Raw genomic sequence first — 24,310 nt, 5'->3', positions numbered from 1 at the left:
TAGGTCTTTGAGCCAAGGTCTGATTGTAAGGTTCTCATGAGCTGCTGTAGAATTCTGTAAGAAGCACTGCTTGTGAAAACGATAAATCTTACACAATATGCAGTTTTACCATTTTGACAGTTTTTTCTATATTATCTACATATTTTAGGATATCAGACATAGGTTAGTTGAAGCTGTTGAACTTAGCAGATGTCTCTTGCTCCTTTCCTTGTTTACATCTACAGGAACCAATCAGATGTGATAGGAGTAAGCCAAAGATTCATTACAGTAATAACATCCAGGCCTCGCTGCTTCCAGTGACTGGACACATCAGCATGTAGACTACAGGCAAGAGACAGAGGCAGGAGGAGGACATGAGCAGAGGGAGGAAAACAAAAGAGGAGGAACTCAGCGCTCTGCAGGGTGAAAACATAGTAAACGACAAGTTTAGGGAACTTTTTATCAGGAATAGACATTACTTATACTGGAACTGCTGTTAGACTATGACATATGAGAAGCTGGTTAGTAGATCACACACTTATGGTGCTATCTACAACCGCACTCTTGTCTTTCTACAATTTGGACACAAAGAGGCATGCTCTGTCCTCAGCATCCCATCAGCCAACTGACAGCCTGCCTATCCAATCATAGAGGAAGGTGGGAGCCTTCCAGGCCAACCAAGTTACATCCTGTCAAAAGCCTGGATCTTTTTAAACAAACATCCCTTCCAGTGACATACTGTATTTTTAGAGGGAGAGAGAGCAGAGGCCAGGACTAGGAAAAAAAAATATTGGAATGATGTCAGTACAAGCTCCAGCCAATTGCAAATGTCAAGAGGCGGTGCTGGAAAAGTTTCTTTCTTCTTTTTGGGTTTTCCCTGCCTTGGAACAAAAAAAAATCTATAATAAGTTTCCCATTAAAAAAACTGAGGGAAAAATCTGGGAGTGAGGAATGCTAAAGGCTTAGCAGTGGGGAGGACAAGAGCAGGAGGGGAGCTGGGGATACTGGGATCTGCAGGAGGAATCCCCCCTCTGTCTGACTTTCTGTATTTATATATTCCTCCTGTATATACAGTAACGTGCTTCATTCCTCTCCTTTTGTATCTGCACACTCACGTGTTCCCTGCTTTCCACTCTTAGCTCTTGTCTGCAGCTTCTTCTGGACTGCACACAACTTTTGCACACTTTGGTCCTCGATTTCTCCTCTCCTGAACATTACTGCTTTTTGCACTTTACTCATTTTATCATTTCCTATAAATCCTCATCATAACCAATCTCACTTTAGCCGTCTGGTCCTATTTATTCTTATCTCCTGGATCTCTACACCCTTCCAAATGGGGACAGCTATTTGTCAGGATGGGGAGCTCGATTTTCGCCTTATTTTTGGCGAGGAAGATTCAGACTCTCCATCGCCTAGGAATCCTTTACACACCACTGGTGAGTAAGTCAATGGTATCAATCAGAGCTTTGCATCATTTATACTTTCATCACTTTCTATCATTTTTCTGGCTCTATACAATTTCTCTATACGGAAGTATGATTATCTGCTTGGGTGATAGACTGAAGTTTACCTCATCTTTGAAATTTTTCTTATGGCGGCTAGTATTTTGTGCATGACTCTGACATTACCAGAGATGATCTGTAGAACAATAGGGGAAATCGTATGAACATCTGGGCTGATGTTATGCAGATGTTTGGAAAGAAAATGATCCAATGGATATTATAGCTTTTGTCTGTAGATATAAGACACTTTACTTATCTGGCAGTTAAGTTTTAGGTTTAATAATGCAGTTTACGGAATATGGGAATAACAGCGAAGAGTCTAGAGGCAGCATATATTACATTATATAATCAGATTTCAGGTTAAATGCAGCAAGAAGTCAGATTTTTAGGCCTGTGATAAATGACCTTGAGTCTATAAAAAAAAGGGCTGCCCACTGAACGAGTACAGGAACAATTCGGATTCAGTGAGTAAAGCAGTTTTTGAGACTTATTTTCAAAACAGATAAAACCATGTGAAACAAAAATTGCATTCGCTGTATATTTTTAATACATTAAATCAATCTTATGTATTTATCTTTAGGGAAAATCTCTCAAAACCCATGTTTATCATTCTGATCTTGCTTTTCATAAGAATATAATGCCATGAACGTGACAAGGAAGTCACACCGATAACTAGAGATCTAGGTCAAGTAACCAACCAATAGCTTCTTTCATGGGTTTTATAAACTGATGTGGTTTGTTAGATAACAAATTCGGTAAAAATGTAGTGTACAGGCGAGAGAGTATGAGGTGTGCTATGCAGATCAGAACCTGATAGTGATTTGTCCTAGTTAGATTCCAGCCTGAGCGTGCAAAGGGTAGGTGATTGCAGATAGTTATTCACAGTACAGTACTAAAATGCTTTTTCACGGAACCCATCCTTGTCTTTGAAGCACACAGTTTGGTTAAAATGTGGATTTTTTTTAGTATCAGCAAAATCTGGTTATCATATGACCGACATTATGAATCCTCACGTAGTTGTCACTAATTTTTCCCATTATCTTTAAAGTGCTTCCATATTTGCTTTGTGCTGAAATAATCTATCCCATTATTGGGTGCTTTCCCATAATTAATTAACTATTTTTTTCACGGAACACTTCAGATTGTAATGAAAGTGGTATCATGTACATAGAAGGAGATACGTTTATATACGTGCTGTATACATGATCATTTTGGTCAGATGGTATGGCCTTATACGAGTGTAGGACTCAGAAACAGGTGTTTCCATCCATGATCTAGTAACATAACATGACCTCTGCTCCAGTCTCCGTCTGTTTGTGTAGTCTAGTGTCTGACACAATGGAGTACCACACATAGTAGATAAAGGTGTCATTATACATTACGGAGTAATATAATAATATAGGAGCCGCATCAGTATTGCTGGAGCAACTTTTATGGTGCCATGTATCAATATGCCACTATGATACCAACTATTATGCTGGATTATTAGTTCTGTTGAGGAACATGGAGATAAGACAATGATATTCACTTACAATGTCAACTACGTGTACTTGGAGACTCTGAATGACTCCATTGATACACATGTTTTACTTTTGCTCCAATAATTTCAAGGTATTCCAAGTAGGACTTCTGAAGATAGCCAATGCTACTGCTACCTGGAAAATGTGAGTGATCACAAAAGGGACCTGTGTTACCATAAAAAATGAAGGATCAAGCCATTGGAAACTGACCAATCCGCAAGCTCCTTTAAAATACCCAAAAGTCCACTTTAAACATCAAAAATTAACAATGAATAAGATAGTTAAGGCCTGTGTCTGTGGCAAACAGAACAGAATATATTTCCTTAAACTCAATATCAATGGAACTGGACTGGTTCTGGATTATGTGTTATTCTGTATTATTAAACAGCCAAATAAACCTATTCAAAAATTAATTAATAATAATCTCTGCAAGTGCAGTTTGCCTCACTAACGATAAATCTGTGCCATTATGTCAGCACATCACAAGCATCTCCTGCACAGCACTGCAATTCTGTCCACTCTTCTATCAAAACCATACATAGCTGCCTGAACCTAGCCATCGTACTATATGCCACTCATTGTAGAAAATTAACAGAGCTGGAGAGGACTAGTCAGCGGTTTGTTATAAGAGCCACATAAAAGAGGACTGCTGATTGTCTCAATGGATCTACTGTTTGTGTATATACATGTAATGAGCCGTAATATAAATCTAATTTGAAAATGTAAAGGGAACCTGTCATGACCATTTAGTCCCACAAATCTGTTATCTAAAACAGATTCAGCATCAGGGCACATTCACACAAATGTAATGGGGGTCCATATCGGTCCCCATTGAAGTCTATGGTTTGAGGTCACTGTGCGGAGAGTACTCACTGGGGCTTATTTAGTAAGGGTCCGCAGATTGCATTTCGTCGGACTTCCCGGCATTTTTTAGGATTTGCACCGCTTTGACAGGTGTTTAGAAAGGGATTTTGTCGCACGCGATCGGATTTTGGTGCAGCAGAAATCTGGGGGGGGGGGCGTCGGACGATCCTTCTGATTCGGACTGAGCGCGGGATTTAAGATTTAAATTGCGTTGCATCCAATGCACTTACATACACTGGGAAGAAGATGGTGAACTCCGTCAGACCTGAGCGGGGAAGCAACACAGCAGGAAATCGGTAGCACGATATTAGTGAATAGCGGCACAGTGCATTGTTATCGGATTATGCATATTGGGAAACGCGCCAGGGACAGGTAAGTAAATGTGCCCTATTGTCTCACCACAATATAGGACATGTCCTATATTTTCCGTGTTACGCGGGCTGGCCCTGCGCTGTAGTAATGGGTCGGTCGAGAACCAGCCGCCACAAAGAGCTCACTAAACCCACACCCCTAAATGGCTCACCAAGCCCCCTTTAACCCAATAAAATTGGGTTAAAAGTGGTGTGGGGTGACTGACTGGCGTGCGGCTTTCTATTATATATTTAATAGGGAACTGATCAGGAGCCAGAAGAGCTAGCTCTTCTTAGTGAGAGGAGCCTAATGAGCCAGCCCACTAAGAAGAGCCGGAATTGCCATCACTACTGCGCTGCTCTATGGAAAGGGGAGGAGTGAGGAACGCTTACCGCTCCTCCTCTCCAGTGCGCGTCTGTATGTTCGCCCGGGCTACGGCCGTGGAAAACATACATCATATGAAAATACCTTACTTAGAGTTACTGGGGGAGATAAATCGGAAGTGTCTGAGGTAAAACTGTTCTAGTTGGCCATGGAAACCATTCAGAGCTCAGCTTAAATTTTATGTTTAGCTGTGGGAAAATGAAAGCTGAGCCATGAATGGTTGCCATGAGTAACTAGAACAGTTCTCACTTCTAATGAATCTCCCAATTCAGAAGTGAATGGTATAAGTAAATCAGTTACCGGTATACCAATTCTTATGTATGACCATATGTTTGAATAAGCTTAGATTAAAATGAAAGAACATTACTCCATTTAGTCATTTCATTAAAACTACCCACCTAACATGTGTCAGTGGACATGGGTCAGTATGGGTATGCTATTTAGTCCCATATGCACCAAGCTGTATTATGTGTTCCCATACCTTTCTTATATGATATAGTAGCTCTTCTGTGACATCAAATGTTGTAGGCAAATTGCACTCTGCAAAGTGAGGGGACACATTCTCAAAATATTTAGAAAGATCTTCATTGTAGCTATGCATTTAAGGATTGGACTCAACATTTGGTCACTGATGTGGATGTGTCATGAATAAAATGAGTTAATGCAAACAGTGATATCACAGAACAGTTTTAACACATTAATGTCACAATATTGGGATAATAGTGATGTCACAGTACGGGGGTAATACACACAGTGATGCTAAAGAAGGGGCATAACTACAGCAGTAGCAGCCATAGCAGCTGCTATGGGTCCTGCAGTGTCATTATGGAGGATGTGCACCACTATATACATATTAGGGCACATTTACTTAGAAAGTTAGAAAATTCACTAAAAGTGCTATATCCGTGTGTAATGCTGCATTTGGCGATTCACTAAGATCTTGCGCCAGAAATCATAAATCTGTCGCTTCCAAGCACTGGTCCGACAGAGTTCACCATCTTATTTGTGGTGCACCTTTAACATAGGGAGTGTGACACAATTTGCAAGTTAAATACGGCATTAGGTCTGAATCAGTCGGACCGTCTGACGGCACACCCCGTAATTTGTGTCATTTGGAAGCCACAAAAGGGTCGCGTGCGACACAATAGTGGTGCAGACACTTCTTAAATACCAGTGCAAGCCTTTTTAGCCTAGAAGAACGTGCACAGTCCAACAAAATAAGGGCGCAAAAAGGGGTGGGGGCCCCATTCAGAAATCTGCTATGGGCCCTGTTCATCCTAGTTAAGCCCCTGTGCCACAGTACAGGAATAATACACACAGTGATGACACAGTACAACGATAATGAACACAATAATATCACAGTACAGGTATAATACACACAGTGATGTTACAGTACAAGGATAATGAACACAATGATATCACAGTACAGGGAAAATACACACAGTGATGTCACAGTGCAGATATATTACGCACAGTGATGTTATAGTACAGTGATAATAATCACAGTGAGGTCACAGTACAGACACAGAAGATGACGTGGAGAGGTGAGTATTTGTCAGAGTATCTGCCCACTGGGCAACGGGTGCAGTCCACAAACTAAAGCTCTACAGATTGCATGCATCTTTGAATGATCAAAAGTGTTGTGAAAGTACAGGATTAATGTACCTAATGATGTCACAGGATGATACTGCAACGGGATCACCCCAGATGTCACACAAGAGGGATAATGTATGTTATGATATCATACCACAGGAATACCGCAAAATAAATAAAATTTGTAAAGTTAATGCTACAGTGGAGAACTAATGATGTACACAGCTCTATAGTAAGAATTAGGGCTAAGTAAATATTTTTATGCCAACTTTCACTGGAATTATTAAGGGTGCATTCACACATTGCAGTTTTAACTGCAACGTATGAACACACCCTTAGTGCTGCCTACTAGTTCAAATAGGCCCTCCAGCAGCTACTATGCCTGCTGCCCTGCTATTTACACCTATGCTAAGGAGTACATAATGCTTCAACTTCTAGTGAAACCCAATATTTAAAAGGAACCTGTCACCAGATTTTACTGCAAATGTCTAGAATTCCCTCTTTTATGCAGATTCTTGATTGTTTACCTATAAAAAAGAAACACCAAAAAGTCGAATGCAAAGAGGTGAGAAGCGTCATTTTTTCTTCTAAAGTCACTTTTAGAGGCTGAATGGGGAGTGTAACTTCAGATGTCCATACCTATGTAGTACCTTGAACCTAGGTGTAATATTAAAGATAAGGATCTCATCTTTTAAATCACATCTGACTTGTAGGCTGGTATCTACAGAACCAGAGATAATACAGTAAGGCCCCTTTCACACTTGCGTTTTTCACATGCGTTTTCTGCGCATGCTTTTGACGCGCAGAACTTGCATTGCACTCTGACCCATTGTAATCAATGGGTCTTTTCAGACTCGCATTTTTTTCAGGCACACACGCGCGTTTTTTTAAACGCGCGTTTAAATCTCAGCATGCTCTACTTTTGCAAGTCAAGCGCGTGAAAAACACACCATACAAGTCTATGGAGATGCATCAAAAACGCACGTCCTCTCATGCACATTATCTGCGCGTGAAAAACGCATTGAAATTACATTGAAAATGCGAGTGAAAAACTGAGACACTGAACACACTCTGACTGAAAACTGATTGCACTCTGATGCAAAATGTGTGTTTTTCACTGACCAAACCCTGATCACACCCTGATCAGACGCTGACGTGATCTGCAACGCAAGTGTGGAAGGGGCCTAAAAGTGAAAGACAGACATTATATTTTTACACTCAAAAAAACTCTAGAACTGGATAGATGCAATCAGTAAGAGGACATACTCTTCTATGTACTATAGAGCCCAAGATGTTGGTTGTCATCTAAACTGATGTTCCACCTTCAACCTCTAAAAATGACTCATCTCAGTCAAAAGTGACTCTTCTCTGCTTTTTCACAAATTACTTTGGAGGAGATTTATTTATAGATAAATTGGAGAGCCCAAAAGGAATTCAACCAGGAACACTGTGGTAATCCCAGAGCCCTTCCATGCTGCAGATTCAAGTTGATATTAGAAGGAAGGAGGCCATAGATAAGAAATATAAGAAGATTAAAAGAGTCACAGTGCCTGGATCTATGAGTAAGGGTAGTTTCGCATTGGCGTTTTTTTTTTTTCACATCAGTGTTTTTTCACTGAAGCCATTTTGGCTTATGGACACATACAGATTGCTTTTCTCTTCCTGTCTTCAGTGATTTTTCACTGATACCTTACTGACCCATTCTTTTCAATGGGCTTTTTTTACACTTCTTTTCACTGACCAGTTGTTGTCAGTACACAGGTTCTTTACTGAGCCAATTGAAAAGGATGGTTCAGTAAGGCATCAATGAAAAATCACTGAAACCTGGTCCATCATGCTTAATTTTGATGGTAGATGTCCTTTTCTTGTAAATTAGGGAATTCTACAAAAGATTTTTGTTCTGGGTGGTCCCGCAACCCATATCGCAGGTCGCGGGCTCACCCCTGCACCTCTGCCCCCGCCAGCACATCGCCCGCACTCTTTACCCGTCCCGGCTCTTGTCACGATCCCGGACGCCGTGCGCGCTTGTCCCCGACTCCTAGGGCGCGTGCGCTGGCTTCTCTAAATTTAAAGGGCCTGTGCGCCATTAATTGGCACTGGTCAATTTCACTAATTCTATTTAAGTCTGCCCCTTCCTCCAAACCCTGCTGGATCTTTGTGCCTCACAGCCTTAGAGAAAGCTCCCTAGCGATTATCCTGCGTTCCTGTGTCTCCTACGTTCCTGTGTCTTCTGCGTTCCTGTGTCTCCTGTGCCTCCAGCATTCCTGTGTGTTCCTCTGTATTCCTGCGTTCCAGTGTGTTCCTGCTCCTGAGTCCTGTGTTGCCATGTTACCAGAGTCCCTCCATGTTCCTGTGTTTCCAGTGTTCCTCCGTGTTCCTGTGTCCCATGTGCCTGTGTTCCCGTTCCCATCTGCCTGGACCTCACGTTGCTGCCCCTATATTGGACTTGACCCTGCATCTCTGCCGCCTGGCCTGACCCTGTGCCTGAAGCCAACCACGAGACTCTCTTCCGTTAAGATACCTCGACGTCGGCTCCCACCGCAGGCTAGTCGCACCTGTGGAACAACCTGGTGGTACCCTGCCGCAGCAAGACCAGGTGCCACTTAGACTCTGGTCCCAGGTGTTGGCTAGTATCACCTCCCGCGGTGGTCCAGAGGAATCAAACATCTCAAATCCTGACAATATTTTCTAACTTACCTGAGGGCACTGGTAGTTTAGTGGTGTAAAAGCTGATGACTGAGTCCGTTGAGTGTTAATGGTAATCTGATGGTAATCATAAAGAAATGGAATATATATTTTATGAAGATTATTACGTATACACTGTACTATATTGTTGCTATATTACACTATATTACACTTCACTCCCTTTATCAGGTCAGGTGGATTTTTAACTCTCTTCTTTTTTACCGTACCTATAATTATATGTTTTTTCTTCGCATCCCTCCCTTTCCTATTCTCTGTAACAGGTTTAGAGAGTCCTGAGTTCCCCGTCTTAGGATACTAGGACTTTTGTCCCATCTGCAAAATATAAGACTTAGAAAATGGAAGCCTAGGAGTTAATGTCCTCTTCCCGTTCTGTAAACAGTGTGCCATGGCTGAGTCTGCTTTTCCTTAGTCCCTATTCCACCTCACTTTATGTTACTTTGTTGTTACTTATTTCGCTCGTAAAGATACAAGTAAAACGTTCTGTGTTCAGAGCTGTGAAAGATGTCAGTGCTATGTAAAAGTAGGTATGATATACATATATTACATATAATATATGAGGCTTCTATCATTCTGTACCTCCATCTTCTATGATATTGCTAGATGTGTTTCTAGACAGTACATTGTTGTGCCCAGTCATTATTGATGTGGCTGGTGGAGGCTCCAACCCTCTGTTTTCCTCTTTTTCCTCCATCCCTTTATTACTCTGTCTATTCCACTTCCCGCCCTCCCTCTCTTACTTGTTTAGAATATCGTTCTTATTTAGATATTCCAACATGTGGTACAAGTTAGTCCCTCAGAGGTTTGGCAGGCGAGCGTTTCCGTGGTGACGGTGATTTCGCCTGGCGTAGTTTGGGTTAGGGGGGGTGTAATTAGGTACACATGTCCCTGAACTTCTGGATAACTTTATGGAGCTGAGGGGGAGGGATCCCATGAGCCACAGAGTGTCTGTGAGGAAAGATTTCTGCATGCTATAAAGGTCAATGAACATTCAACGTCAGCTTAAAAGAAACCAACCCCTTCCCTTCCTCTACAGTTCTTTTCCACAGCTCGCCCCTCATTTATAATAAACTGCAAACCCAATCACACTTGTAAACTTAAGTATTTGCCTCTTACATACAGGCCTTAAGATTCATTTTCAGACATAGCTGCTTAGAATTTGTTACTATAGTATATTTATTTTTTTATGTATAGATACTTACCTCAAGATATAGGAAAACTTCATTATCTGCTCTCAACATCCTTCAAAGTAAGGGTGTCCTTCTGGGTGTGTCCTTACTGGTCTGCCTATTAACCAAACTCATGTCACATGCCATGATCTATATACATTGGAAATCAAAATTATAGCACAACATATGATATGACCAACGTATGGAGTATGGTGGAATTTCTTTGAAATGTGAGCATTACAATGGAGTATGAGGACATAACATTGGAGTGTGGGGACATTACAATGAATTGTGGGGACATTATGATAAACTGTGGGGGCTTCATGATGGAGTGTAGGCCAGAACTTTGAAGTATGGGTGTTACTGTGGAATGTGGGGGCATTACTATGGAGTCCAGGGGCATTTCTATGGAGTGTGGGCATGCTTAGGATCCTTTCAGTTATCATTATTAGGAAGGATGCCACAATTGAGGGCATTAAGGGTAGAGCCATTGAGGGGCAATATTTAGTGTTAAGGCCACAGGAGAGGTATATAATATAGATTTTGGGGTGTGTGTGGGGAGGGGGATTGGCGGGTTCATTCGAAAAAGTGGGATGACAATGGGTATAACGTACTTTGTGTAAACCTGTATGGGGAGCATAATGCTGGGTCATTAAAGTTTGGGGGGGGGCAAAATCATTATAAAGTGTGGGGCCTACATTAGGGGGAATTATATGTGGCATTTTACAGTGGGAGGCCTTGAATGGGGAGTTTACTTGTCATAAAATGTGCAAAAGTTGGACGGCCTAAGTTGGTGGAGTGTCTACACCAGCAGATGGATTTGACTGATTCAACCCACACCAAAGATTTTTAGGCAGTGGGCATTTTTATTGAGTATAAACTACAAGTACAATTAAAAAGTGACTATCCAAATAACAGCCAACTTGTCATAAAAGGAAGCATAATTTGTGTTGTTCTAGCATTTGTGAGGTTTCTCTGTCTAGCATCATTACAGTCTATTGGGGGACAGTGTTAGAGGCAGTAGCAGGATGACTAAGATATCACATTGGAGTGGAAGTTATTGGGAATTCAGCACATATGCAGTAGGACCTGTGCCCCAGATCTTTTACAACCCTAGCAATGCTCCTAGTATGATCATTTTTTTTTTCAGAAACGATGCAATCTCCGTTGATCAATATTTGATGGAGGTACACTATGCCACTAGAACAGTGTTTTACAAAATTCCCAAAGTATATCAACATAAAACCTAAATTTCGCAAAAAATGTGATAATCTTAATTAGAAAGTAGGAATGATTATAGCAAAGAGAAAGATTATAATTACATTTGATTACAGCAGTAACCAATCAGTAGGAAGTGTAAAGGTCTTTGCTTTTAATGATTTCTGTACATCTGAGGCCACAGGACATTAACTAGACCCTCACACTGCTCTGGTGGGATTTTGGTCCACTCTTCTTCTAGTCTCTTCCATTGTTCTGTTACTATTGTGGGTTTATTGACCATAACTTTTTTACCAAGGATTTTCCAGATGTTTTCTATTGGGTTTATATCAGGACTCTTGGCTGGACATTTCATTGTTTCAATGCTTACTGATTCGAGGAAATGCTTTACCTGTTTTCCTGTGTGACAGGGGCATTGTCCTACATGAAAGTTTATGGCTTGACTGATGAACGCAAGGAAGGAACCACATGTTGTTGAAAAGGGTTCTGATACACACTTGCACTCACTCTGCCATGTATCTGTATGAGAGGTCCAACTCCTGCAGCAGAAAACATAACTTAAACCATGACACTTCCTCCACAACCTCTCACCGACCTCTTTACACACATGAGATCCAAATAAATTAAACTTGTTTTTATCACTAAAATGAAATGTGGACCACTTCTCTGTCCAGACAACATGAACCTAAGCAAAGAGGAGTCTAGCCTTTTGATTCATTCTACCAATGAGAGGTTTGGTCACTGCAAAGTGGGATTTCAGTACAAATGCATTTAAACATTTTCACACTGTATGATAAAACAGATCCTTACCCAACACCAATACCTTAAAGGAATCTGAAAGTGTTCTCTAATATGATCAACGTTCTTTTACAATTATCTTTAGAATATATACAATTTATGAAATAAGCTTAGAAATACTTATATATAAAATACTTATATTTTACTCATGTTAGGATATACTCACATAGGACTACACAATTACCTAGACATTTAAGAAATGGTCTACTGTTCCCTAATTTTGATCTCCAGTACATATGGAAACATAGGGTGAGATTTATCATAAGCTGGCACCAGGCAACACTACACCAGGTCCAATCTGGCGTAGTTTATGTAGGCATGGGGCAGGAACATCTCATGCCTGCCCACTCTGCTGGCTGCCTTGCCTCTCTACACCCCCTCCTCTCCTACATGTGTGGAGGTAGCGTAGTCGCCGTTTAAATTGCTAATTCTTGTGAAGTAGAGAAAACTGGTGTAGACGCAGTGATAAATCTCCCATTCTATCTAAGAAAATTTTGCATATAGCCCCTCAAACTAACATATACAGATGAAGCTTGAGTTTAATGAAAAAATCACCACTGAAATTTTCACTGTTTTTCAGAGTGTTTAATTAAACCTTAGATGTCTACTGTTGAAAAAAATCTCTGTCTCTAAAGAACCGTAGATTTTTCCTGCAAAATAAAGGCAGAGACAGAAATAACACAGGCAGGTACGAGAACATAAATCACACTGCTCTAAATATGGAGGGTGAATACTTATTTTTCATGATAGCATCAGTTACACAGAATCTGTAGTATTGATCAACCACATAGGAAATGTAATAAGGATCCATAGATATTTATACCATTCATGTACTTTCCTGTTACTTTAACTGTGGTAATTCTGCAGAAAGTGACACATACCGTAGTATCATGTACACTTTGGTCTTCAACCTATTGAGAAAGTTTTTTGTTTATGAGACCATAAGCATATCTGAGTTATATTTTGTCACATGTATAGCTGACTATAGTTGTGACTTATTTAACAGCTGTTTGTAATGGGTGAGAAACATTTTTTTTTTCTGACGAACCTCTACTCCCATGAGCTAGGTTGAATGCACAGAACAGATTTTACTCCTGGTTTGGGCTACATCATAGTTTCAAAAAATGGCACATGTTAAACCCCTTACTAAATACACTTGAAAGAAAAGTATTGTCTATTTTAAAAAAAACATCTTCTTCTGGGCTTTACCACTTGCCCAAACTGGGCAACCCTTTTGTATATTAAGGTAAATCTACATGGGACAACATGGCTATGGGCTTATCCTCAAATTTCATCTCATCTTGCATTTTTACCATGTGTAGAATGTGGGAGACATCATTGTGGCCAGTAGAGACAAAACCTGAAAATAATAGTGAACAAAAGTCATATAATAGCCAGAAATTGTGTTACTCCTCTTATACATGTACTGTAATAATGATGTATACAGCAAGTTTTCTCCATTTCCAGTGTTGAAATCTATTTGCATACTTTAATCCCATTTTTAATATAAAAGTAATGGGGGCTGAAATGAGACAGATGATTGAAAATTATTAATAGCATCCACAAAAAGTACCCTACAAAGACATCTTTTCTAAAATGTTTGCCATATTTTGCTCTGGTGATAATCCAGGTCCGGTATTGTTTGCATACCAGAAGCTGCGCTGGTCACTTATTGTACTTTTATAACAGCTACTTTAGGTACTGCTGCAGTGTTCCTTAGACTTAAATAGGAAAATGCTGCAGTACCCAAAACCACCACTACAAATATTATGGCTAGTGAGTAGTGTCACTTCCAGTATGTTAACAATATTACTTTTGGGTAACTGTTGATCTGCATTGGCTGTGACATTTGAATCTGTCCTAAGGATTTTAAAAGATAAAAGATTTTGTATCATTTAAAGCTTTGCCCTTCTTCGCCAGCATGCTGTATGATTTGTCTGTTACCTCCTTTTCCTCAAGGAAGCTGTTCAAGCATTCTCTTTCCTGTCTCTTGATTCTTTCTATTTTCTTTGTCACTCGGGAATTATCATAAAAGGTTTAGTTTTTTTACACTGTCTCACAATGAAGGGACAGAATAAGAGTCGAAATGTTGAGGGATGTTAGAGTCTCCCTTTAATGAGAAGTATGGATAGCATGAGACATGTCAAAATGTTATGCTCCCATGAAACAGAGCTCAGTTTACTATTTTTGGTTTCTTAGGCTATCACGTGCAGATAAATTGTTGATCATAGTTTTTACATATTAGAACACAGAGCTCTTTGTCCTAAAATGAACGTAACTATGATTCGTAGCTCAGTCTTCCTAGATTTAAAGAGACAACGTTAATGTGCTTGTATGCTAACAGAAAGTAATATTAAAAGGAAAAAGCCTTATTGGATACTGGAAGGGCAAGTATTTATTTTTAACATTTGATGTCTTTATCATTCTTCTGCAGATCTGGAATCAGATGACCCTTCATTATGCAATGATGTGACCACAGACACCCTGACCCTTAATACATCTAATACTTGTGTTGCTGGAGGAGCAAGTGGTGGAATGGGATGTGTTAGTAGGGCAGGCATGCACTCACCACCTCCCAGACGTTCATCAGATCATGATATAAATGGAACATTCCTAAGTCAGCCATCTCGGTTCATTCCACTTGGGGGATCACGCTTTCTGGAGTGTCCTAGTATACGAATAACTAGTGATTCACCTTCAAACAGTGATGGAGAGCAGGAAGAGCAAAGCAGAGGAGATATTTGGGATGAAAGACCACATCGAGATCAACTTTTCTTGCCTCCAGATCCATTTGTGTATCGGGACTCTTTCCTCAGCCCCAGTCCAGCGAGTAGCCATTCTTCATGGAGCATTCTTTCTTCTGAAGCATCCTCTTGTGATTCTCTAGGACAAATGTGTGAAGAGGTAGAAAGAGAGCTTAATGAAGCTGCCTCTCGGTTCACACTAGCTTCCCCCCTAGGGTCACCAAGAGGTTCACCAAAACCCTGGAGTGTCCATAATGATGAATTCTGGCCAAGTGGTCCTTCAGGTGCTCCAACTCCCTCACGAGAAGAACTGCTATCACCATATCCTCAGGGGCAAATTTCAAGGCCTACTTCACCATGCGGCAAAAGAAGATACTCGAATTCAAACGAAGATAGTGTCCACCGTACCAGCTCACCTTCCCCTTCTGCTTCACGCAGGGGAAGCCTCGGAGATGAAAATTTATCTTCTGAAACAGAGGCTTCCCCTAAGCCGTCTGAGCACAACCAACAAACAATATCAACCTCACAAGAAAGAGGAGATAACATTCCACAAAAAGCCAGAAGAACTTCAGCAGAACAAACAGTTGCCCCTGTTAGACCTGAGGAACCTTCTAGTCCTGCAAAGATATTTCCCTCAGGAACATCTGTATGTGTAACTGAGGAGAGCAATGTCATGTTCCCTCAAACCAGGAAAGAAAATGTAGGGATGGATTATTTGGCTGTGCCTTCAGCATTGGCATGGTCTAAAGCAAGAGTTGGAGGACAAAGTCCAGTTTTTAGGTAAAGCTTGAAATGAATACATTTTCCTCTGTATAAAGATTATTCTCTGTTTATAATCCATGCATATATATAGTGTTTATTTTTTTTAGTTTTTATTATTTTGTTGTTGTTATATCAGTACTGCATGTACTATATTAAAACATTCTCAAATATTTCTGTTCAGGTCATCCTCCTTACCACCTTTAGACTGGCCACTGCCCTGCCAGTATGAGGGTTTAGAACTGAGAATAGAGGTACAACCCAGAACTCATCATCGAGCTCATTATGAAACAGAAGGGAGCCGGGGTGCAGTGAAAGCCTCACCTGGAGGACATCCTGTTGTCAAGGTAAAATTAGAGTACCCATGCTGTTTTTCTATTATAATAGGCAAGAAAATGTATAAATATTCAGCTGAGAGTGTCTGTTTTCCTAGCCGAACCTTTTTATCTTCATTGACAGAGTTCAGAATCTGTTTATATACGTACAACTAAATCCACATGTATATATGTACATGTTTGTTAAGTCATATGGCCTTTGGAAAACTCTATAGGTATGTGTTTACTATGCATTGTGCAATAATGCAGTGTCATGCTTGAAGGCTCGTGAAATATTTCCTTCCATCTTCTTGTTTGGAGAAGAAACTGTAATAAAGTAGCAGACCAAAAGTACTGTCCAGATGGAAAAGACATATTTTAAATCAAAATATATACATATACATCATATACAGTGGGTACAGAAAGTACTCAGACCCATTCAAATTTTTCACTCTATTTCATTGTAGGCAATTGGTAAGATCGAAAAAATTATTGTTTTAGTTAATTAACCCCTTAGCGCTCCAGGCCGTAGCTGTACTGTACTGCAATTAGCGATCGGGGCCGTGCGGCTATGGTGCTGAGACGATGCCGGTTCGGCTCTGCACTGGAGCCGAGTCAGAATCAGGGGTCGCGGGGTGTCAGCGGTAATCTACGATTTTTTTTTCTATGATTTTTACCTATTGAATCACACATAAAATGCAATAAAAAGTGATCAACAAAACATATACAACATGTCCTGCAAAAAACAAGCCATCAACCAGCTCCGTAGCCAAAAAAGTAAAAATGTAAAAATTTTCCCCATATTAGAGTTTAATTTGGCAAATTTAGTAAAAGATAAGGAAAAATATTCAAGTCTAGTATCCCTGTAATCGTATCGACCCATAGAATGAAGATAACATGATTATTAGGCTATACGGTAAACACGAGAAGAAAAAAAGTTAAAAATCCAGTCCCACATAAAATGCAATAAAAAGGGATCAAAAAACATATGTACTCCAGAATGATACTGTTGCAAAGTACAACATGTCCCACAAAAAACAAGTCATCAACCAGCTCCATAGCCAAAAAAGTAAAATGTTATGCCACTCAGAAATGAATGATAAAAAGTACAAAATCTGCTCACCGAGTGTTGCATGTAGATGTCTTTTCCGTGCTGAAAATCCCCTCCTGGACCAGGAGGATTTGCTGCATGCTTTTTAGTAGACTTGGATCCAGCTACAGGATTTGGACATCAATGCTTGAAAGTTTAAAACTTCATGCTTTTATTAACGGACCTTGGTCACGAATACAAAAAGAATCTCTTTCAGCGTAACAGTTTAAAAGGTATATACATCAGCTGATGTATATACCTTTTAAACTGTTACGCTGAAAGAGATTCTTTTTGTATTCGTGACCAAGGTCCGTTAATAAAAGCATGAAGTTTTAAACTTTCAAGCATTGATGTCCAAATCCTGTAGCTGGATCCAAGTCTACTAAAAAGCATGCCACTCAGAAGACAGCAATACAAAATGAAGGAAAAAATCCAGTACAGAATTTATGCTTTTCTACTCCTGCCCTCAAAAAAAGTTAATAAATTTTTAACAATAGGGGATACCAACCCCAAAATGGTAACACTGGAAAAAGCATTTCATCCCGCAAAAGAAAAATGGCATCACATGGCCCCAATAACGAAAAAGCTAAAATTGTATTTCCTACAAAAGGGGCCAATGAGAAAACTAAAATCCTGGCAGCTGCAGGGCGCTCCTTCCCTTCTGCGCCTCACTGTGCGCCCATAAAACAAGTAACGGCCACGCTGTAGGGCTAAATGAACATGTAACCGACAAAATTTGACCATTCTAAATTTCACCTTCATTTTGATGACCCTAAGCACACAGCTAAAATAACAAAGCACTGGCTTCAGAATAACTATGTGACCTCAACCTAATTGAGATCTGGAGTGGCTGTCTACCAACATTCACCATCTAACCTGAGGGAACTGGCAGAGAATCCCCAAATCCAGGTGTGAAAAACTTGTTCCCAAGAAGACTCATGGCTGTATTAGCTAAAAAGGTGCTTCTACTTAATACCGAGCAAAGAGTCTGAATACTTATAACCATGTGTTATTTCAGTTTTTCATGTTTAATAAATTAGTAAAAATATCTACATCACCTCATCCGGTGCTATGGTTTAGTCCATCACTGATATATACTTTACGTAATTTATATATTGCCTGACAACCCATTTAAGGACATAACCTTCTAAATTCAAAAATATTAATGTGTAGGCCATCCCTGACTGCTGTGTTCAGTGGAACAGTGCAGTCAGGCAGGTAACATTTTCCTGGCATTCACCAGCCTTCTCCATTAGACGGTAGAGAAGCGTGATGTCTTACTCCTCAGAACATGTGTGGTCGATATGCAGCTGCCCTGCCATAGAAGCCCATACCATGAACCTCCCAGCATGAATTTTGAGGGATTATGTTGATGCCAAAGAAGGTTTAGAACTCCAGGTATTGTATCAGCAGAGCATTAATAGCTTTTACAATATGCACTGTGCTCTTAATGTGAACCTTTGACTCTTTATGGCTCAATTGCTACAGTTCTTAAACACTTTAACTTCTCAAAATCTCTTATCTAGTAAATCACTTATCTAGTAGGGAAGAAATTTCACACACCGACTTGCAGTTGTAGCATCCTGTCACAGTACTATGCCGGAGTGATATCTTTACAATAAACAATTCTTTCACAAATGTTTGTAAATGTAGGCTGCAGGTCTAGAGGTTGGATTTCATATATATATATATTGTGGGAGATTTGGCCCAGTAGAGACCGTGGTAGCGGGGTGCTGTGATGCAGTTCAAGACAGTGACACCAAAGTACAGTCCAAAACAGGTCTCGCCTGCGTTTATTGCAGCAGCAAAATAAAACAGCCTTTACATTCAGGCATTAAATAAACAAAAATCCTACCCGTCAGGGTGCTAACTATACAGGTGTTCACTAACTCACCACTATACAAAATCACTTGGCTGCTCCAGGCACAGAGGTCAGGGCTGTGTGCTCTCCAGCCTCCTTCCAGAGAGAGACAACATTCTGAGCTCTGCTGAGCGGTTTAAAAAAAAAGACTGATTGGGCTGCTCCCATCACCTGTGTCCAAGGTGCTGGACACCCAACCTCAGCACTAAGGCCTTGCATAATAGCAAAACCTAGGGGAAACATACCGCCCATCCACAGTTAACCCCTTCAGTGTCTCACATACCCTCCCCCTCTGTTTGACCCTGTGGGGGCGAACACTTTTGGCCATCAGACAGTGGGTACGAGACAGGGCATCGGCATTCCCATGCAGCTTTCCTGCTCGATGTTCTACCGTGAATTTGAAATTCTGCAACATTAGGAACCACCTTGTGACCCTGGCGTTCCTCTCTTTGGCCTGACTCATCCAGGTGAGGGGAGAGCGATCGGTCACTAGTGTAAACTGCCGCCCTATCAAGTAATACCTCAGGGATTCCAGAGCCCATTTTATCGCCAAGCACTCCCTCTCAACTATACTGTAGTTCTTCTCAGGAGGTGTGAGCTTGCGGCTCAGGAATGTCACAGGATGTTCCTCACCCTCCACTACTTGGGACAGGACAGCCCCTAAGCCCACGTCAGAAGCGTCAGTCTGCACAATAAAGGTCTTGGTGAAGTCAGGGGTGATCAGTACTGGTCCCTCGCACAAAACCGTCTTAAGTCGCTGAAACGCCCCCTCAGCCTCTTCACTCCACTTTACCATCACCGTCCTGCTACCCTTGGTTAGGTCAGTCAGGGGTGCCGCTATGGTAGCAAAATCGGGGATAAATCGGCGATAATAGCCCACTATGCCTAGGAAAGCCCTCACTTGCTTCTTGCTCATAGGTCGTGGCCACTGCTGGATCGCCTCCACTTTATTTACTTGGGGTTTGATGACACCTCGCCCAATACGGTACCCCAGGTAACGGGCCTCTTCCAGACCCAGAGCACATTTTTGGGGGTTCGCTGTCAACCCTGCTGCCCTCAGGGAGTCTACCACTGCTTGCACCTTGGCCAGGTGACTCTCCCAATCGTTACTATAAACTATGATGTCATCCAGATAGGCCGAGGCATATCTCCGGTGAGGTTTTAGCACGAGAACCATTAACCTCTGGAATGTGGCGGGAGCCCCATGTAGCCCAAAAGGGAGTACCACGTACTGAAAAAGCCCATCAGGAGTAACAAAAGCGGTCTTCTCTTTGGCCCTGTCAGTAAGGGGTACCTGCCAATACCCTTTCGTCAGGTCAAGGGTGGAGTAGCCTGTCCAAGTCGTTCTATCAACTCGTCAACCCTGGGCATGGGATAAGAATCAAATTTGGACACCTCGTTCAACTTCCTAAAGTCATTGCAGAACCGTAGGGAACCATCAGGTTTGGGAATCAACACAATAGGACTCGACCATTCACTTTTAGACTCCTCGATAACCCCCAGGTCTAACATCTGCCTGACTTCTTCGGATATGGCAAGCCGGCGCGCTTCAGGGACCTGGTCGGGTTTTTGGTGTACCCGGATGTGGGGTTCGGTTATGATATCATGCTTGATGACTGAAGTACGTCCCGGTAACTTAGAGAACACATCCACATTTCGGAGCACAAACTCCTTCGCTTCCTGAATCTGGGCCCTGGAGAGGGACTCCGAGATCCGTACTTCAGGCACCTTGGCATCGGGTACACCTACCTCCGGTGTCCCCTTCTTGGGGACAGACGCTTTTTCTACTCCCACGGCCATCAGGGACTCCCTTTCCCTCCATGGCTTTAGGAGGTTCACGTGGTATATCTGTTCGGGTTTCCTCCTCCCCGGCTGAGATACCTTGTAGGTTACCTCCCCTACTTTCTCCATGACCTCATATGGTCCTTGCCATTTTGCCAAGAACTTGCTCTCAATGGTGGGCACCAGAACTAGCACTCTGTCTCCTGGGTTAAAGGTCCTGAGTCTGGCTGACCTATTGTAGACCCTAGACTGGGCCTCTTGTGCCCTTGTCATGTGCTCCTTTACAAGGGGCATTACCGCCGCTATGCGGTCCTGCATAAGGGAGACGTGTTCTATCACACTAAGGTGGGGGGTCCTCTCCTGTTCCCAGGTCTCCTTGGCTATATCCAAAAGCCCACGTGGGGAACGGCCATATAACAGCTCAAAGGGTGAGAAACCCGTGGAGGACTGGGGAACTTCACGTATGGCAAACATCAAATAGGGCAACAAACAATCCCAGTCCTTCCCATCCTTGCTGACCACCCTCTTTAGCATCCCCTTCAAGGTCTTATTAAACCTCTCGACTAGGCCATCTGTCTGAGGATGATACACAGAGGTGCGGAGCTGTTTAACCTGCAGTAACTTACACATCTCCTTCATTACCCTAGACATGAATGGGGTACCCTGGTCAGTCAAGATTTCCTTGGGGAGGCCCGTGCGTGAGAATACCTGGAACAGCTCCCTAGCAATATTTTTGGAGGAGGTGTTCCTTAATGGAATCGCCTCGGGATACCGCATAGCGTAGTCCAGGATAACCAGGATGTATTGGTGCCCCCTTGAGGATTTGACTATGGGGCCAACCAGATCCATTGCAATTAGAGATGAGCGAACATGCTCGTCCGAGCTTGATGCTCGGTCGAGCATTAGGGTACTCGAAACTGCTCGTTACTCGGACGAATACTTCGCCCGCTCGAGAAAATGGCAGCTCCCGCCGTTTTGCTTTTTGGCGGCCAGAAACAGAGCCAATCACAAGCCAGGAGACTCTGCACTCCACCCAGCATGACGTGGTACCCTTACACGTCGATAGCAGTGGTTGGCTGGCCAGATCAGGTGACCCTGGGATAGACTAGCCGCTGGCCGCGCTGCTCGGATCATTCTGTCTCTGGATGCCGCTAGGGAGAGAGCTGCTGCTGGTCAGGGAAAGCGTTAGGGTGTTCTATTAGCTTACTGTTAGGCAGGAGTGATTCTCAAAGAACCCAACAGCCCTTCTTAGGGCTACAATAACGTTCTACTTTTTTTATTTTAATTTGCATCTTTTACCATTTTGTGAGGAATTAGCAGGGGGACTTGCTACCTTTGTGTTTAGCTCTTAGTGGCACACATATCCATAGCAAAGACCGAAGTGGGAAAATTCAGTAGGGGTTGGATTTCTATTAGGCAATAACTCAGTGTCATCTCATCTGGCATAGTAGTGTGCTTCCTTTGATACTTGGCTAGAAAATAGCCATAGGAGAATACAAACAGCTTCTTGAAGCCTACAGTAGCGTTCTATATATTTGATTTCTGGTTGATCTGCTGGTGGCTGTAGTTTCTGCAGTGCATGTACTTGCCAATTCTGAGCAATTTGTAGTGAGACTTGCGACCGCTGTGTTCTGCGCTTAGTGGCGCACATATCCATAGCAAAGGCCGAAGTGGCAAAATTCAGTAGGGGTTGGATTTCTATTAGGCAATAACTCAGTGTCATCTCATCTGGCATAGTACTGTGCTTCCTTTGATACTTGGCTAGAAAATAGCCATAGGAGAATACAAACAGCTTCTTGAAGCCTACAGTAGCGTTCTATATATTTGATTTCTGGTTGATCTGCTGGTGGCTGTAGTTTCTGCAGTGCATGTACTTGCCAATTCTGAGCAATTTGTAGTGAGACTTGCGACCGCTGTGTTCTGCGCTTAGTGGCGCACATATCCATAGCAAAGGCCGAAGTGGCAAAATTCAGTAGGGGTTGGATTTCTATTAGGCAATAACTCAGTGTCATCTCATCTGGCATAGTACTGTGCTTCCTTTGATACTTGGCTAGAAAATAGCCATAGGAGAATACAAACAGCTTCTTGAAGCCTACAGTAGCGTTCTATATATTTGATTTCTGGTTGATCTGCTGGTGGCTGTAGTTTCTGCAGTGCATGTACTTGCCAATTCTGAGCAATTTGTAGTGAGACTTGCGACCGCTGTGTTCTGCGCTTAGTGGCGCACATATCCATAGCAAAGGCCGAAGTGGCAAAATTCAGTAGGGGTTGGATTTCTATTAGCCAATAACTCAGTGTCATCTCATCTGGCATAGTACTGTGCTTCCTTTGATACTTGGCTAGAAAATAGCCATAGGAGAATACAAACAGCTTCTTGAAGCCTACAGTAGCGTTCTATATATTTGATTTCTGGTTGATCTGCTGGTGGCTGTAGTTTCTGCAGTGCATGTACTTGCCAATTCTGAGCAATTTGTAGTGAGACTTGCGACCGCTGTGTTCTGCGCTTAGTGGCGCACATATCCATAGCAAAGGCCGAAGTGGCAAAATTCAGTAGGGGTTGGATTTCTATTAGGCAATAACTCAGTGTCATCTCATCTGGCATAGTACTGTGCTTCCTTTGATACTTGGCTAGAAAATAGCCATAGGAGAATACAAACAGCTTCTTGAAGCCTACAGTAGCGTTCTATATATTTGATTTCTGGTTGATCTGCTGGTGGCTGTAGTTTCTGCAGTGCATGTACTTGCCAATTCTGAGCAATTTGTAGTGAGACTTGCGACCGCTGTGTTCTGCGCTTAGTGGCGCACATATCCATAGCAAAGGCCGAAGTGGCAAAATTCAGTAGGGGTTGGATTTCTATTAGGCAATAACTCAGTGTAATCTCATCTGGCATAGTACTGTGCTTCCTTTGATACTTGGCTAGAAAATAGCCATAGGAGAATACAAACAGCTTCTTGAAGCCTACAGTAGCGTTCTATATATTTGATTTCTGGTTGATCTGCTGGTGGCTGTAGTTTCTGCAGTGCATGTACTTGCCAATTCTGAGCAATTTGTAGTGAGACTTGCGACCGCTGTGTTCTGCGCTTAGTGGCGCACATATCCATAGCAAAGGCCGAAGTGGCAAAATTCAGTAGGGGTTGGATTTCTATTAGCCAATAACTCAGTGTCATCTCATCTGGCATAGTACTGTGCTTCCTTTGATACTTGGCTAGAAAATAGCCATAGGAGAATACAAACAGCTTCTTGAAGCCTACAGTAGCGTTCTATATATTTGATTTCTGGTTGATCTGCTGGTGGCTGTAGTTTCTGCAGTGCATGTACTTGCCAATTCTGAGCAATTTGTAGTGAGACTTGCGACCGCTGTGTTCTGCGCTTAGTGGCGCACATATCCATAGCAAAGGCCGAAGTGGCAAAATTCAGTAGGGGTTGGATTTCTATTAGCCAATAACTCAGTGTCATCTCATCTGGCATAGTACTGTGCTTCCTTTGATACTTGGCTAGAAAATAGCCATAGGAGAATACAAACAGCTTCTTGAAGCCTACAGTAGCGTTCTATATATTTGATTTCTGGTTGATCTGCTGGTGGCTGTAGTTTCTGCAGTGCATGTACTTGCCAATTCTGAGCAATTTGTAGTGAGACTTGCGACCGCTGTGTTCTGCGCTTAGTGGCGCACATATCCA

General features: G+C 42.0%; 1 protein-coding gene across 1 annotated transcript in view; it reads left to right on the top strand.

The window, feature by feature from the left end:
* The first annotated feature begins 929 nt into the window (after window positions 1–929).
* NFATC4 (nuclear factor of activated T cells 4) overlaps window positions 930–24,310 on the top strand; it is a 77,776-nt gene continuing 54,395 nt past the window's right edge. The window contains exons 1-3 of the mRNA XM_072149823.1: window positions 930–1,415; window positions 14,516–15,605; window positions 15,769–15,931. Of these exons, the coding sequence (XP_072005924.1) occupies window positions 1,313–1,415; window positions 14,516–15,605; window positions 15,769–15,931 (1,356 nt within the window). The 5' untranslated portion in view covers window positions 930–1,312. The remainder of the gene's footprint in view (window positions 1,416–14,515; window positions 15,606–15,768; window positions 15,932–24,310) is intronic.

This window comes from Engystomops pustulosus, chromosome 1, assembly GCF_040894005.1.
Source record: "Engystomops pustulosus chromosome 1, aEngPut4.maternal, whole genome shotgun sequence".
Lineage (NCBI taxonomy): Eukaryota > Metazoa > Chordata > Amphibia > Anura > Leptodactylidae > Engystomops > Engystomops pustulosus.
This window is presented reverse-complemented; position numbering and strand designations above follow the sequence as displayed.